We start from the raw sequence: 16,701 nt of genomic DNA, 5'->3' as shown, positions 1-16,701 counted from the left end.
AGTCTCCTCACACCCTCTGCCTTCCCGAGGGTTACCTCTCCTGCTTAACCATTTATCTACAAATATGCCCACAAAAACACTGGCACTTGTGCAAGTTCAAGTTTGCACTGTCATCAGCCATCTCTGGGGAGAGCCAGGCCTCGGAAATAACCAGCTGCAACATCGCAACGATTGCCCCTGCAGGAGATGTATATAATGAAAATTGAAAGCTGCAGGATGAACTTCTTACATACTTGTCCTTTTGGTTTATTCATCAGAAATAATTATCTGTGCTCGCATTCACAGGAGCACATACTTTATGATGTACATCAAAATTTAATGGATTTTTAATAATACTGTAACTACAGCAGAAGCACGAAAAAAAGACAGCCATTAAACCATACGTGCTGTGTTGGTGGGTAAGCGGTGTTGAGCAAACATCAACACGGAACCACAGTTTAGCATCAACAACGGGAAAAAGGAACGGATCTGAAAATGGGAGCGAGCTCTGATCCTGTGTGCTCAGCTAAAAGGCTCCTCAGCAACAGAAACAAACAAACAAACCCAGTTTCTGAGTGTCAGGACCCTGCAGGTGGTACCCTTGGCTTTTGACAAGCCTCCAAACACCCCAAAACTCCATTTCTCCACCTCTGCAACGAGAGAAGAAACACGAGTACACCCCATGACGGCAGCACGGGAACGTGCCTGTGCCAATTAAAGTACTCCCAGGATCTCACAAATCTACTGATGTTATTCCATAAGCATCAGCAGAAATTGTTGCTCCAGCAGGAGAGACTGACACTCTAAAGACGCTCCTCAGCAGCCAGGCTGAGCTAACGAGTCGGTGCGAAGCATCACCATGTCACCAGTACTTGGACTGGCATCTATTTATAGCCTAAGAAATTATATACGTGGTGTCCCCACCAACAGTGACACATCTTCATTCAGCCATGAGTCACCTATTCACAAGCACGTTTCCAAAAATAAATCCTATTTACCAGAATTAAATTCCACGCATTTGGGGAGGAATTGTCTCCTGAGAAAAAGCAGGCACGTTAGAAAAGCAGACAAGAGCAAAGAGGCAGTGGAGCCCTCGGCCTGCAGGCCCCCGTGCTCCGGAGGATCACGCTGAGGCTGGAAATGTTTAAGATCCAACAATGAAGACGGTCGTGCGTCGTCATTACAAAGCCCTGCCAAGGTCACCAGAGCGCTGCCGTCCAAACAGAATATCCAGAATATTCTTGGCGCCTCGCGCTTTGCAGAAATAGCGAGTATATTGCAGTTATTAGAGAGAACAGACAGAGCGAGCGCCAAGTAATCCCAGAAAATGTAGTGTTAAATAGAGGGTTCAAACCACAAAGCTGTTGATGGGGAATGTTAAAAACGTCAGCGTGGCTGAAAGACATTTGCCAGTGGTGGGAGTCAAGTAGCGAGCTACTGTTCAGCAGCTGCAATACAGATCGTGAGGGTACGTGGGTAATGGGACCAACAGTACAGTTGTTGATACAAATTATATCCAGAAAGCAGAGAAATAAATGGCTAAATAAATAAATAATGCAAAAATGGAACAAGTTCAAACTTCTTTTATAGTAATAGTCTCCAGTTGAGCATAATCACCAAAGCTATAGTGATAAGATTGCCAAAACTAGACAAACATCTGTGAGATGAATTCATCTCAGAGGGGAAGCCAACAGCTTGTTATCATTAAAGAGGCAATGCTCTCTCTGCGTTTGAACTGCAGGCGCCTTGTTACTGCGTTTGCCGAGGCAATTGCACCAGATGTTGGCAGCTTTCTTCAGATGGATGACAAGCACCTGCTGCTGGGGAAATTAAATGCTCCTCGGCCTCCTCTCCTTCAGGGGAGGGTGGGCCGGCAGGGGAAGGGGGGAGTGGCGCCGGCTGACCCTCTGAAATAAACCTATTTATGCAAAGTGACAGTAAGTGCTGGTTTGCCAAGCAGTGAAACGGAGTGGAAATTCATTGGATCTCTTCCATTGCCCCCGGTGAAATCTGCTCCCACCCTCCCAGTCCTGACAATTAACACGGCACGGATCTGAACTCGCCAAACCACTCAGCAGAGAGAGAGATTCAACACAGGCACCTTCACCTGCAGAGCCAGCGCTCAACTCGGTCACAGCCCCCCAAAGGGGGCACAGCCAGCGGGCTCTGGGCACCCCCTGCTCCAAAAACGGGCTCTGGGCACCCCCTGCTCCAAAAACGGGCTCTGGGCACCTTCTGCTCCAAAAACAGGCTCTGGGTACTCCCTGCTCCAAAAAATGGGATATGGGCATCCTCTGCTCCAAAAAAACGGGCTCTGGGCACTCCCTGCTCCAAAAAATGGGGTCTGGGCACTCCCTGCTCCAAAAAACAGGGTTGGGGCACCCCCTGCTCCAAAAACAGGGTCTGGGCACTTCCTGCTCCAAAAACGGGCTCTGGGCACCCCCTGCTCCAAAAAACGGGCTCTGGGCATCCCCTGCTCCAAAAACAGGCTCTGGGTACTCCCTGCTCCAAAAAATGGGATATGGGCATCCTCTGCTCCAAAAAAACGGGCTCTGGGCATCCTCTGCTCCAAAAAAACAGGCTCTGGGTACTCCCTGCTCCAAAAAACAGGCTCTGGGCTCCGTCTGTTCCCAAGAGACCCCCAGCACGAGCTGACAGCCCCCCACTTCAGGTAACACACACACCCCCACACCCTTCAGGCCAGCAGTAGAATGAACGGATGCTCCAAGTGGAATCCTGCACGTGCTCCTGTTTGCTGGAATTTAAGATCAGTCTCCAGGAGCACGGGTGCACATGTGCCCCCCTTTCCCCACCACATACACTGCAGGTGTCTCACGTGGAGCAGCAGCAAATGGAAAAAAGGGCTAAATGGTTAAATAAAATGGTTTTTAAACTGGTGTTTAAAAGGAAACACAGAGCAGATTCTTCCCTGACTGAATTGTTGAGTGCTCTCCTCTTTCTGCGAAAGAAAAACTACAAGATGTAAACTCCCCTTATACCTGCAATCATTTCTTTACGACATATCCAACACTCCTCCAAACTTCCACCGTGGTGACACCGCAGCAGAGGCTCATTCTGTGCCACACAGAACCACTCCAGCACTGGGCAGTGGGGGAACACTGTGCTCATTCCTGCTCACCCCAAACCCCCGTGGATGGCCCTAACACAGACAACACTTGTTTGATCTAAACCGGCCACATGCATTTTGGGTACCCTTCAGATTAAGAAGTAGTTAATCCTCATTCTGCCAAGATTATCTTAATTGGCTCTTCATTTGAGCTACTTTGCCCTTGTCCCCGTTCCTGCAGTTATATTTATACATACATATACTGTACCACTCTCTCCCCCTCTGGGCTGGCAGGTATCACCAGCACCGGTAATTATTGATAGGATGATGTGACTCATGCTTGGCCATCACTCCATTTCTACCCAAACGTGTGCAATCACTCTTTTCCCCTCAAGAAAATAATATATTAAGTGCTCCTAACAGAGAGAGACGTGTATGATAGACATCAAATGAATTTCATATTCTACCCCTGCAGAATTAACTGAAGTTTAATTAAACTGATCTCACCTCAATATTGCATGTGTGAGCAAGACTCAGATATTTCACCTCTAGGACTGATCAATACAGCCATTCATTTCCATGTGGAACAAACATTATTACACCTGCTCCCAGGAACGTGCGCTCTTCACTTCTGGAACAATTTCTACCAAGTTCCTCCTGGGCACTTTCAAAAGCCCTTTTCTCTGTGGCCCAGACTCGGAGCCGCATTTCAAACACGCTCACGTCTCCCATCCCATCACTCAGTGCTGGGGTATCCATCGTGTGGGATGATGGCCCTGATCAAATGCTGGCTCCCCAATCAATGAGGTTTTAACCAGCTCACCTGGGCCATGAGCCTCCCCAAACCTGCGAGCAGGAGGGGAGTGTGGGGTTAAATCACACCACGCCGGGTCTGAATCACACCACGCCGGGTTTAAATAACAGCTGCTGCTTTTTCATTGGAGAACCAGCGTAAAACATGGGTTTTCCCAAGGCCGAGCTTTGTGCCCCTCAGCTGCAGCTCCTCCAAGAGCAGCGGTGCCCTGCAGGGGTGGCAGGGGCAGCACCCACACCTGTAAATAACTCTGGGCGCGCCCGGGAGGCTGCGCTTCCAGACAAGTGCCAAAGTGGGATCTGATGCAATTTCACAGCAGATATTGGAAGTGTCCATCAGGTATTTCACCAGGTTCCCAGGGCTGGGCATTAACACCACCATGTTCTGCTTTCAGCCCAGCCAGACCCACGGGCCCAAACGGGGCTCAGAGATGCCACCAAGCACTGCAGACCCAAATCTGCTCCTTCCAGGAAAGTTCTGCATCTCCAACCCCACTCACTGGGGCTGAATCCAAGAATGCTCCGGGGATAATGTAAAGGTGTTACCAAACAGGATTAACTCAATTTGTCAGGGATTTTATATAGCCTATTGCATTTGTACGAAATAAAAGCAGGGGTGGAAAACAAAATTTACTTCTCTGGGGGTCTCGGAAAGGATATAGGTAATTTCCATGGGTTTGGCTCAGTTGTAAAACTGACACAAAGACACACAAAAAAATTCACACCCATGTTGGAGGAGGAAACGTGAGTACTTTGATGTAACTTTTCTCTCCCCAGACACAGCCCCTGAATAATGATTGATTTCACACATCTCCCACAGGCTGCGGTGCTTCAGCACAAAGCCTCCTCAGCACCTCATCAACTAAAGGAGAAAAGGAAATAAAACTGTACTTCAAACTTCTGCTGGGCTCTGATACCGCCTTCCTGCCCACAAATCCCGCCTCAACATTTCCTCTTTTCATAAAACCCAGGTAGAAACCAACATCTAATTTATAACAAAACCACTTCCACAAAGCATGTGGCTTATTACAGACCACCTAAAAACTGACTTCCTGTGTACAGCTTCTCCCTGGAAGGATGAAAACAGCGGCTGCTTTTCAAGCAACGATCAAGTTTCTCAGTTTGTTTAAAAAAAAATAAAAAATGCATGTGTGGGAGGGAGAAGAAGTAATAAAAAGCGCTTTAGGCCATGAGGGACCCTTATACCCCAGATCCTTCGTCACATGCCAAAGCTAAAACTTAAAGCAACAGTCATTATACTTTGGCACATCGTGGACATAACATGGAAATAAGGAAATGTGGAAGCAGTGGAATTTTAAAGCACGAGCACGGGGTGGAGGCAGATGCTGCTCGTGTAACAGAACAGCCCCCAAAAACTCTGCTTTTCCTTGTCCCAAACTTAGCAGGAGCTGCAAACAATGACGTGTTTGTTTATTGCTGGTTCTGTTTTAAGGACATGAGGCGATCCAAATTAAGCAACTTCTGCCAAGGTGCATGCAGATAACTTAAAAACAAGAACAGGATGAGCTCTGAGCTTGGAGTTACTCTGGAAGGAAACACTGAGGGCAACAGCAGGTAAAAAAAAAAAAAGCCATCACATTCTCTGTTTTACTGCACATTACAAATGTTTTGGGAACTCTGGCTATTACAGACTACAATGTAAATAAGAGTCCGAATTTGTCCTTCATTTCATAAAACATAACCAACTCCCAAGTACTGAACTGGGAAATACAGTGCTGGAAAACGTGAAAGGCTAGCAATCTGTCAAACTGAAAAATGACTTTTCTGCAAAGCAAATGCTTTAAGGACAGCCCATCCATGTCTCCTATTGACCGTTAAATCTACATATCAATGTCCGACCGAGGTGACAATACAGTTCAAACCCTCTGCCAAGGCTAAATTAACTAAGCTTTCACTTTCATATAAGCAGAATTCCTTGCACCTCCTGACTCTGGCCTTAGCCCCAGCTCCACACAGGCTTCCAAATCCCCCCAAAACGAACCCATGGTGAGAAAACCACCTTTTCTCATGCTAACAACTTTATTGTAAAAACATCTTCAGAGGCCATACTCGAGGTCTCAGGGAAAAGTAAACCACTGGAGTGCTTAATACCACAGCAGTGCATTAACTCATTCACACCCAGACAGCCTGGCCAAACAAGGAGGAGTTTGCTCTCCTGTTTCCCTGGTTTATATTTTCACAGCTGTCAGGGAGGAGAGCAGAGGAAGAGATTTGTGTAAACCACCCGATTAGGCTGAAATCCTCCGCGTGGATCCCACCTCCTTCCCTCCTGACACGCTTACACAGAGAAAGCAGGGGGACTTCGTTACAAAGGTTATTTTTTAAGAAGGTTAAACTGGTTGTTATTTGCACCTGGATCCATGTTATAATGCAGGGCATGGTACAGCCAAAGGAGGAAATTGTCATTCTCACGTTTTGCTGTTCACAGCTTCCAGCCCCACGTGAGGCAGCACCACGGGGCTGTGGAGGTGGTGCTGGAGCCAGGACAGGTGTGAGAAGGTATCATCTTCTCCCTCTTCACTGACACTAGAAACTAAGGCTACAGAAGGAACAGATGGGAGAACAACACGTTTTCAAAAGCTCAACAGCGTCACAAAAAAACCCAAAACCAGAACAACTCAGAATCCTGATATTATTATTATTATTCTACTGGTCCATTCTGCGTCTCACAGGAAATAACAAGTGACTGTAAAAACATTTCAAATCCACAGAGGTAATTCAGAAATCTGGTCTTGTCTCAAAATTTCCAAATCTTAAAAGCCATTACTGAGGAAACAACATATTCCAAGTGAAGCTGCAACAAGCCTGCCATAGGTCTGAGGGACCTTGTTGCAAGCCAGGACAGAAAACAAAATTAATGCATGCTGGTCTGGTCCAATTTAATCTGGAAATTTAAAATAAATCAAGTGCCAGAGCGCCCCCTTCCCTGAAGTCACTTTAGGATTACTGTGAAAGGAAAACTGAAGAGCCAACGCTCTCGGACTGAAAACAGAACACCTGGGGCCACCACCACCAGCACTGACTGCTCCTCCAGCAGCCTGAAACAGCAATATGGAACAGTACTCTGCCCACAAAACTACCTCACACATCTCCTTCAGACTATTCTAGTTCAAAAAAAGGACAAATTTAAACTTGTGTTGTCTCCTACACAAGGAAACATGATTTTTCTACAAGAGCAGTCCTACATGGGCTGATCTAACAGCTCAGGAGAACTGGAACACACCTCCACCAGAACCCTGCTCCCACCCTGCTGGAAGGACACAGTGCCCTTTTCATCCCAAGGACTGTTCCCACCACAACTCATTACAGCAGGAAGGTTTTCAGTGGGAATTCTGCGTCCGTAATTGGGCCCGAACGCGTTACCTGGAGCCCATTATCCTATCAATTAACAGCCGCACGCAACCATTAGGATCCATCGGGGGTTCGGCCAGCCGCAGCCCCACCAAGGGGGAAGCAAAGGGTTAAAATCCCATGTCAAACAGCAAGTCCTGGCCCTGGACCAGAAGGGACATGGGAACCAGGGCAGCTGAGTTATAAAGGCCTCATTGTAGCAGCCCACTGGATTGGAAATGACTTGTAGGCCTAATGAAACAAAACTTTGGCAGTAAAACAGAATGAAAGGAATGAGACAATAAAAGAGAGGAACAAAGGGAGCAGAGTTGTTTCAGCTTAGGAAAATAAGCTCACTTTGTTGTTGGGAAAAGCCAAAGCCGATTAGGATAAACCAATGACTAGGCATAAGTCTTCCAAACTAATTACACAGTTGGCCATGTGAAGTGTAATTGCAAGGTGCAGGCGAAGGCCTGGGCTGCTCCCACAGGAGCTGTGTGCAGGGAGCAGCACCTGGGCAACACCTGGAGCCCTCCCTGCCCTCGGGGCCGGAGCTGCAGCCTGCGAGGTGCAGGAGGTGCAGGACATGCAGAACATGCAGGTCCCCACAAGTGCAGCGCACAAGCGCTCAGAGCTTTCCTCTGCTGCTCACACGACTCCAGGCGAGGCTTGAGAGTCCGTTGTGGCTTTTTTCTCATTTTTTAAATGATGCCTGGTGCCTTAAATGCTCCACCACGTCCCAGTCTCAGAGCTCCACACTTCCTACCCCTCCGGAGAGCCAGAAAACAGGCAGATGTGCCAGCCCAGCACTGCCCACGGCAGCACCATGGCCCCTCCAGAGGGGAGGAATGCCAGCCCCACTGAGCTGCCCCGGACCTCCTCAGCTCTAACGCTTCTCATTTAAATTCTTTTAAAGCCTGGCCTCAGCAGCTTTTCACACCCAGCACAAGGGCAATGCTGCAGAGCCCAGACGGGTCCGTGTTACAATGCAGGGCACAGTACATCCACGGGCAGCCAATTTATTTTGTTTGTAAGAACGCTTGAAACAGCTTTGACTGAAATAGGAGAGGATCCCACAAACAACTGCATGAGACTGTCAGGATCGGGAGTAACACAATGGCTTTTTTTCTGATTGTAAACGCTTACGGCTTGGTTTGGTATGGTTTGGTATTTTCCCAGCTCAGCCTTCCCATGTCCTCCATGGATTCTGCTCCCTGAAACGACTGGAAGGAGGATCCTTCCCCTCCTCAGCAGCCAGAGCCCACCAAGGCTCTCTGGGGAGCCCTGCAGCACTGCAGGTGCTCAGGACCAGCCTCAGCAGCTCTGGGCAGCCACAAGGCTGTTAATGACACTGCTCTGTGCTCGCTCTCTGCTGGCTTTTGGCTTCACCTGGGTCGCTTTTTCCAGTTTCTCTCCACAGATTACGACAGCTAAGGATGCCCAACTTCCCAAAACGAAATCTGGGGCTCCTGGACTGTTTCAGAAAGAAAAAAATAATCACTATGAGGAATCTTACAAGCCAAGTTTCAAGAATTATCATTACCACATACTTTGTTGCTGTATCATCAGGCATTTTCACTGGTGGGTTTAACTCTTCCTTTTCTTGGAGACAAAGGTTCTGGCAATGACTTTTCAAAAAGCTGCAGTTTCAAATTCAACACTTTACCCCTTTCCTGCCAACTCCCAGCTACACGAGCGAGCCTGGCCCCAGAGCTGGTGGCCGCTGTCCCACATCCTGCGCTCTGAGAGCCACCTCCAGTCACCAAACAACCTGCCCTGGCTGCAGAGCTCCTCTCCACAGCACGCACAAACGGGACCTCAGGAACGGCAGCGGTCGGTAAGGAATTTTTTCCATGCCGATAAATAAGCTCAGCATTTCAAAGAGCAAATCACCTGAGATGCTCTTATCAAACACGGGCGGCTCCTCGCACATTAATTATGTAATGCAATTTGCTTTATTTTAAGAACGCTCCAAGCAAAGGCAGAGCTGGCCAGTCGATGTGGATCACTGTTTGCACGGCAGTGGCCTGGCTGGGGAGCCAGGCTGTGTGCTGAGCACAGGCCCTGCCCCGGAGGGCTGGATCTCAGCAAGGAAGTCCTGCAGGGAAGGGGCTGGAGAAGGATCGACTCCTGCAAGGTCCTGCAGCACCGGTCCTGGGTCACTGGATCTGAACACAGCATCCCACTGTCCACAGCACGTTAGCAATGATCTAACTTAGCTGACCCATTTCTAAGGGTCATTAACCACTCCTGACAACCACAGCCTTGAGGAGAATCACCTCAAAACACCCCGAAACCAAACTGTCCCAGCTGATAAGGAACAGCGCTGTGGGGAGAACCCGAACCCCTGCACCAGCGCCGGGTCACACAGCCAAACATCTCCCAACGCCCCCAGCTTCACCAAACTCTCCACAGGCTGGAACAGGGGACTGCCAAACAGGGACCATGCCCTGACTCCTGCAGGAGCTCAGCTCTAGTGCCTGGACATGCAGCCTCAGTGGGACAACCCCAGCTGTGCTGACACGGGAATGGCTTCCTACCTTGATCCCAACTTGCGCAATTTTCAGCTCCTTACATTTTTTGGCCTGCAAAATTAAGACACTTGAAAAAAACCCTTGATTTTTCCCAAAGTACTGCCTTTGGGAAGGCAAACCTCTGCTAAGCTGTCTCAAGAATGGCAGAGCATGAAAGCAGAACCAAAGCGTCCCGAATCCCCAGCCACTCCCGAGACACAGCCTGGCTGCTGCATTCTCAGGGACTGTAAAATTGCAAGCATGAAACTACCAGATGGTGAAATTAAAAAGACTATATTAAGACAACATCCAGACAATATGCAAAGCACTTATATTGAAACTATTATTAACTTGAAAAATACAGGTTAGTGGAGTTCTGCAATTAGAAGTAACTACAGAAGAAACATCCAAAAGCTCATGTAATCCTTTAATAAAAGGCTCAGCAGGCTGTAAACATCCTGCCGGAATCGAAGATTATTATTGAAAATAAAATGACTGGTTTGCAAAACAACTATCAATCCAGCACAGGAACCATTTATAAACTCGCCTCCTCAGCCCTCAACAAAATCCTGCCTGGCTCAGGCTTTTCAGGGCAGATAAAAGAAACATAAACTGACTACAAGGAACGGGAGCTGCTTTGCTCTGGGATACCCTGCTGTGTCCTCGTGCAATCTTGCATCTAAAACATCGATTGCTGCACTCCAAAAGACAGGAATCGAGCTGCTGGGCTGGAACCCACGGAGTCCCGTGGACAGTGGGGCTGGCAGGAGGTGGCACCACAAACTGCTCTCAGAGCAGGCAGCTCTGTGACCCCGTCACCCATCCACTCCTCAACAAGCGTCCCGAAGCCGTGGGGATCCAGGGAGCTCCACAGAATTCAGTGTCACTGAGCTCCAGCCAGAGCATGGGCAGTGGCTTTGAGCTGTTACATCACAGAAAAGACTCTTCTGGCAAGGTTCAGATCTCCATCTCTGCATAAACTTGTTTGTTTGGGGGGTTTTGGTGAGGGTTGTTTGTGCTGTGGGTTTTTTGTGGGTTTTTTTTTTGTTGTTGGTGTTGGTTTTTTGGTTTTTTCCCCCCAATGATGCCAGCATTCTACACATACTTGCAGAAGGATTTTCTAGTAAGAAATTAAGTGGATATTCTAGTGACTTCCACATTACTCTGGCTTTTCACATGGTTCCTTCAGGCATTTTCACAAATTAATGAGCTCTCCAATACGTCTATCTGCCCTTTTTGCCACTGGAATCGGGGCTAACAGAAGGCTGATTTTATGGAGAAGACAACTGTGTAATCATTCAGCTAAGGGTCAGACTCCTCCTGAACAGACACAGATTCACCTCCCAGTGATGCTTTTTTCTTTAGTGGAAGTAAACAGTGTTGGCAATGCTGTACTCACACAAACAACAAACAGAAAAGGAATCCCTCAAGAAATGACATGGAAAAGCAAAAACTTGGCTGTCCTTTGAGCTCAGTCCTCAATGCACTTTTGTTTTTCAAAACACACTTTTAAAAGAAAGAGAAGAAAGAACAACTATGTAGTGGCTCACTTGGGCAGAACTTACCTTGCCAAACTGTTCAAAGTATTGCTTCACGTCTTCCACTACTGTATTAGCTGATAATCCACCTACAAATATTTTCTTTGTTCTTGTGACCATCTGTAAGAAATTACAAGACAAGCATATGGTTTAACCAGATTATTTCAAACAACATGTGGAAAAAAAAAGAAATACTCTTCAGATCCCATCCCTAACCCAGATAATGAGAATACTTCTTTACAAAAGCAATTTCAATTCGATTTGATTAGATACTTCTTTCTCTGTCTTGTTTTGTTTTTGTTTGAGAGATGGCTGAGTAAAGGCTCTCAATAACAACTCTAGCCCCCGGATATTTTTTTTTAATAAATGATTTTTATTGTGCTTCTCAATGCAAATATAAGTGAAAAAGCAGTCCAAGCATGGTATCTTCATAGCTATTGCCTCAAAGCAGAGGTGCCTTTGCCCCTCCTTTTCCTACTGACAGGCTGAACGCTCTTTGGCAGGCGAAAGGCAATTACACCAAATCGAAGTGATGTGTTATTAAGTTTCCACGGGTCAGTTTAAAAGGAACTTGCACAGTTACTTTTAAAACAATCAAATTATGAAAGGCAGCCAGAGCTCGAGCTAGCACAGCCCGTGCTCATGGAATCCCGGTCCCCAGGGCTGAGCGGCCCCTCCAGGAACCTGCCCGTGATCCCAGAGCCCAGCTGAGCACCCAGCCCCTCCTGCCGCCCCAGGTGCGCTGGAGTTTGGCCCCAGGGGGCAAAGGGATGGAGCTGGATCCCGTAACCCACAGCACAGCAGAACCCCTCAAGCTGCAGCTCTCGAGGATGGGCAGGACCAGCCCAGGGACACGAACCCCGAGGTGTCTGCGGGGCGCCGATCCCAAACCACCCGCTCCTCGTGGCCACCACCACTGAAGGCAGATCCAGGACGTCCTCTGACGGGGCTGGGGAGGGCTCAGAGCTGGCCATGCCCTGCAGCTGGACACAGCCCAGCAGCAGCCAAGCCACCCTGGGCGACGTTTGAGTCAGCACTGCCTAACTCAGGAAACCAGCAAACACCTCTGTAACAAACCTGGGCACTCAAACGTGCCCTCTCTGCAAACTGGGTGAAACAGAACTTCCAGAGACCGAAGGGAAAGACAGCCCCAACTCCAGAGCCAGGACCTGCCTGGTTCAACACAGCCCAGCAGGGGCACAGGGACTGATCCTGGCGCCCGCAGGCTTCATCACTCTCTTATTTTTTCACTGAAGATGCCTTTTGTGAGGGCTGCTGAGGTCATGAGGAGAGCCCAGAGCTGCTCCACACCGAGGGTCACCCCGTCACACCTCGGGGGCAAAGCCTCCACGGGGCTGAGGCACTGGACACGCTAGAGCAGCCCCAAATCCTCCCAGCACAGAACAAAGTCACCACCACTCCCGTCCCCACAGCCATGCACATCAACCAGTGCAGATATTCCCCTCAATCAGCTCCAATCACACCTTACAGAGCCTCACTTTTTCCGTTTGGGTTTGGTTGTTGTTTTTTTTTTTAAGTTAGGAAGAAAAAGAGAAGGGGGGTGGGGGGGGAATGTGTAAAAATTCAATTATTTTTTCCTGGCTGCAATCTAGGGCTCCGAAATTGAAGCCCAAGCATATATTTTTCTGTAGAAAATTGTCATTTACAAATAAAGAATTGGCTAAAGCCGACTTGTAACTAAAGGATTTTGCAGGGCTGTCAAGAGCCCTCTGCCTGCCAGCATCTGATTTAAGATCAGGCCAAGCTTCTGTTGTCATACAAAAGAGGGAGGAAAGCAATTATTCTAAAGCAGTATTTGAAATTATCATCATTTTTATATTTGACCAAGAAAGAAAGAAAAAGAGAGCTACTGCTTTTAGAAGAAAGATTGAAGGTTATAGGGAAAAAAAAAAAGAGACCACTTTGTTTCAAAAGCTTCAGTCAAAGAAAATATTGGTAATGACAAGCAAATTCACAACATTTTAATGCCTAGAGATGTGTTGCGAGCTGGGAAATGGTTTCAGAAATCAGCTCTTTGGTACCAAAGCGAAGCACAAAATGAATTCTGCTTTTACAATGCACGTTTCCCCGAATGGACGGTGCAATTGCTTTGTTACTGCGTTCCCCCAGCACCAGAGGAGAAAACGCAGCCTGAGCGAGCCCGACTGCCCCTACAGCAGGGCTCACTGCCCCCCTGAGCCTGATCAACCCCGACTGCCCCTACAGCAGGGTTCACTGCCCCCCCTGAGCCTGAGCAACCCCAACTGCCCCTACAGCAGGGTTCACTGCCCCCCTGAGTGACCCCAACTGCCCCTACAGCAGGGTTCACTGCCCCCCTGAGCCTGAGCAACCCCAACTGCCCCTACAGCAGGGTTCACTGCCCCCCTGAGCCTGATCAACCCCGACTGCCCCTACAGCAGGGTTCACTGCCCCCCTGAGTGACCCCAACTGCCCCTACAGCAGGGTTCACTGCCCCCCTGAGCCTGAGTGACCCCAACTGCCCCTACAGCAGGGTTCACTGCCCCCCTGAGCCTGAGTGACCCCAACTGCCCCTACAGCAGGGTTCACTGCCCCCCTGAGTGACCCCAACTGCCCCTACAGCAGGGTTCACTGCCCCCCTGAGTGACCCCAACTGCCCCTACAGCAGGGCTCACTGCCCCCCCCAATCAACCCCAACTGCCCCTACAGCAGGGTTCACTGCCCCCCTGAGCCTGAGCGACCCCAACTGCCCCTACAGCAGGGTTCACTGCCCCCCTGAGTGACCCCAACTGCCCCTACAGCAGGGTTCACTGCCCCCCTGAGCCTGAGTGACCCCAACTGCCCCTACAGCAGGGTTCACTGCCCCCCTGAGCCTGAGTGACCCCAACTGTCCCTACAGCAGGGTTCACTGCTCCCCTGAGCCTGAGCAACCCCAACTGCCCCTACAGCAGGGTTCACTGCCCCCCCTAAGTGACCCCAACTGCCCCTACAGCAGGGTTCACTGTCCCCCCCGATCAACCCCAACTGCCCCTACAGCAGGGTTCGCTCCCTCCCCTCCCTCCACCTGGGGCACCCAGCAGCACGGCCACACCTGGGCAAGACACGGAGCCTGGCAGCCGGGGGACACGGGGGGACATGGGCAGTGGGGACACAGGCAGTGGGGACACAGGGACACGGGCACCAGGGACACAGGGGGACCAGGGGGGACACGGGCAGGGGGGACATGCCGACCAGGAGGTACACGGGCAGCAGGGACCAGCAGGGGAAACACGGGGGACCAGGGAGCAGGAGCAGCCTGTACCCCTCAGGACAAGGAGAAGCCCCTCACCACAGAGCCACGATGGCCACCAGGCTCAGCTGGGGCTCAGCCCTGCCCAGGAGCTGCCACGGCCCCTTTCCTCCCCCGCTGCTCCCCACACCTGACGTGTCCGTGCCGCTGTGGCCTCGCCACTTCACAACCATTAGACACCGTGTGGGCCTGGGAGCAGCTGGAGACAGGCTCTGACTCCTGCTCTAACCCGCACATCCTCGCTCAGCGGTCCCACAGATGGGACAGGGCACGGATTCCCCAGGGAGAAGCGCAGAGCACGTGGCTCTGGGAGCAGAGCAGGGCGCTGGACGCACGGCCCGGACACGCGGGGCACGCGCTGCCAGCCCCCGGTTCCTCCAGTGAAAGTCACGGAGGGTCTTTTATCTTCTCCTGTCAGTAAATTCAGAATCTGCTTCCTGGAGGTTGCTCACAACGGGGACACCCCCAAGGGCAGTGGGGCCACAGAATCACAGGTGGGTTTGGACCCTGTGCCAGCAGCCCCATCTCTCCGGGGTGCAACAGCGGGCTTTGGGCAATAGGAAGCGATTTGTGCACATCAATCACAAGCCCATGTTTTATTAACGACTCCACGAGGTCTGGGTCACTCTGAAACCACAATACTTGCAGCCCCGTGTCTTTGGATTTCATTTGCAGTGTAATATATCCAGCCCTGGCTCCTGCAGGGCTCTGCAAACCGTGGCTACAAGATGCTTTTGGAGGGTTTGTGTACTGAAGGTGTCTCTCTCTGGCTGCGGAAGGAATCGCCAGGAGAGGCAGAGCCCCGGCTGGTGTGAGGCCCATTAATTGTGAGCATCACAGAAGTGCTCTGTTTGTACACAGTGCTGGTGCTGAGTTAATCAAAACACATGTGACTGCTCCTGCGAGGAGGCATTCAAGGTTACATTCTCTTTACTAGCTTGGCTTTTGAAAAATATAATCGCCTTTGTGTTCTGAAACTGAGCAAACACTTCTGGAGGTGCAGGAGCAGGAAGAAAACCAGGCAAGTCTGCTGAGTTTATGCCATTTTGTGCAAGGTTATGGCTGTAATTAGATCAGTTTGGGGCGTATCAGGTAAATCTCCTCTAAACAACAGGCTGAAGGTGCAGTTTCCGGGAACAAAAGTCTTGTCCCACTCGAAAACGTCAATACAAATGTGAGCTAAACCCAGCTTACCCAGATGAAATGAATGAATGGGGTTTTGCAGAGCTGGGGGCTCCAGTTCTGAGCCCCCTGAACATCCCTCACACTCACACAAAAACGCTGCTCATCATCTTCTCGTGGTTCCTCCTTCCCCACCAAAACTGTCTTGTTATCCTGACTAGTGAAAACGAACAAGGATGATTTTAAGCTCATGAAATATTTTGCAGGATTCCCAGAATTTCAAAATCTCAAGCGGTGAGTATCAACCACTCCTTCCAGACGAGTCAATGCCCTGTCTACATTCAAGAAGTCACATATTTAACTTCAGGGCCATGGCTTTTAGCATCATTTCCCAACCATTCCTTACACAGCATTTTAGCCGTCCCCCTGCCTCCAGTTTTAGTGCAGAGCTCCTGGCTCAGGATGGAGGGGTTGGAAAGGATGAGTGCTGACACCCAGCTGGCACAGACAGGAGCCCGAGTGTGCTGCTGGCAGGCCACCTCGGGAAGTAAAATCCCTGTAAAACCCCAAAGCAGGAGACAGACACAAACCCAACACACGCAGCTCACGGAACACCCTGGAAACCTGGGCCTGAACCCAGCTCTGGCACACTCCAGTGAGAATTCATCAAGGCTTTGCATCCTCAGCTTCTCAATATGGTGGAAGTGGACTGGAGTACTGATAGTGAATCTGCATCGCAAATTGCTGAAATTAGCATTAATTTCAGATTAAACTAATTATGCACATGTAACTGTTTTCCAGAGCACTCTCCTCTCTCTCGTACGACAGCGTGTGCAGGGGTGCACGTGTATCCCAGCCTGCTCACCTCATCTGCCATTTGGCATTCCATCATTTCCAGTGTATCCACCTTCTAAAATAGGTTTATAATTGGAAAAACCAGCTTTGGTATCTGTGCTGAACTGCATTTTATACCCCATTGTGCTGTACATTCAAACTACAGCATTACTTCTAATTAAAACCAACAATAACTCATGTAACAGGGGAAGCGAT

General features: G+C 49.6%; 1 protein-coding gene across 11 annotated transcripts in view; it reads right to left on the bottom strand.

Moving 5' to 3' along the window:
• The window catches only part of MSI2 (musashi RNA binding protein 2), a 204,424-nt gene that overhangs the window by 119,887 nt on the left and 67,836 nt on the right, over window positions 1–16,701 (bottom strand). For all 11 annotated transcript variants that reach the window (XR_005703568.2, XM_040082082.2, XM_040082083.2 and 8 more), the window contains one exon: window positions 11,289–11,381. Coding sequence is in view for 10 of the 11 variants with exons in the window: in XM_040082082.2 (XP_039938016.1) it covers window positions 11,289–11,381 (93 nt within the window). In the remaining variant the exon portion in view is untranslated. The remainder of the gene's footprint in view (window positions 1–11,288; window positions 11,382–16,701) is intronic.

Source organism: Hirundo rustica, chromosome 19 (genome assembly GCF_015227805.2).
Source record: "Hirundo rustica isolate bHirRus1 chromosome 19, bHirRus1.pri.v3, whole genome shotgun sequence".
In the NCBI taxonomy this organism is placed as follows: Eukaryota; Metazoa; Chordata; class Aves; order Passeriformes; family Hirundinidae; genus Hirundo; species Hirundo rustica.
The sequence above is the reverse complement of the archived record's forward strand: the minus strand, read 5'-3'. Positions and strand labels throughout refer to the sequence as shown.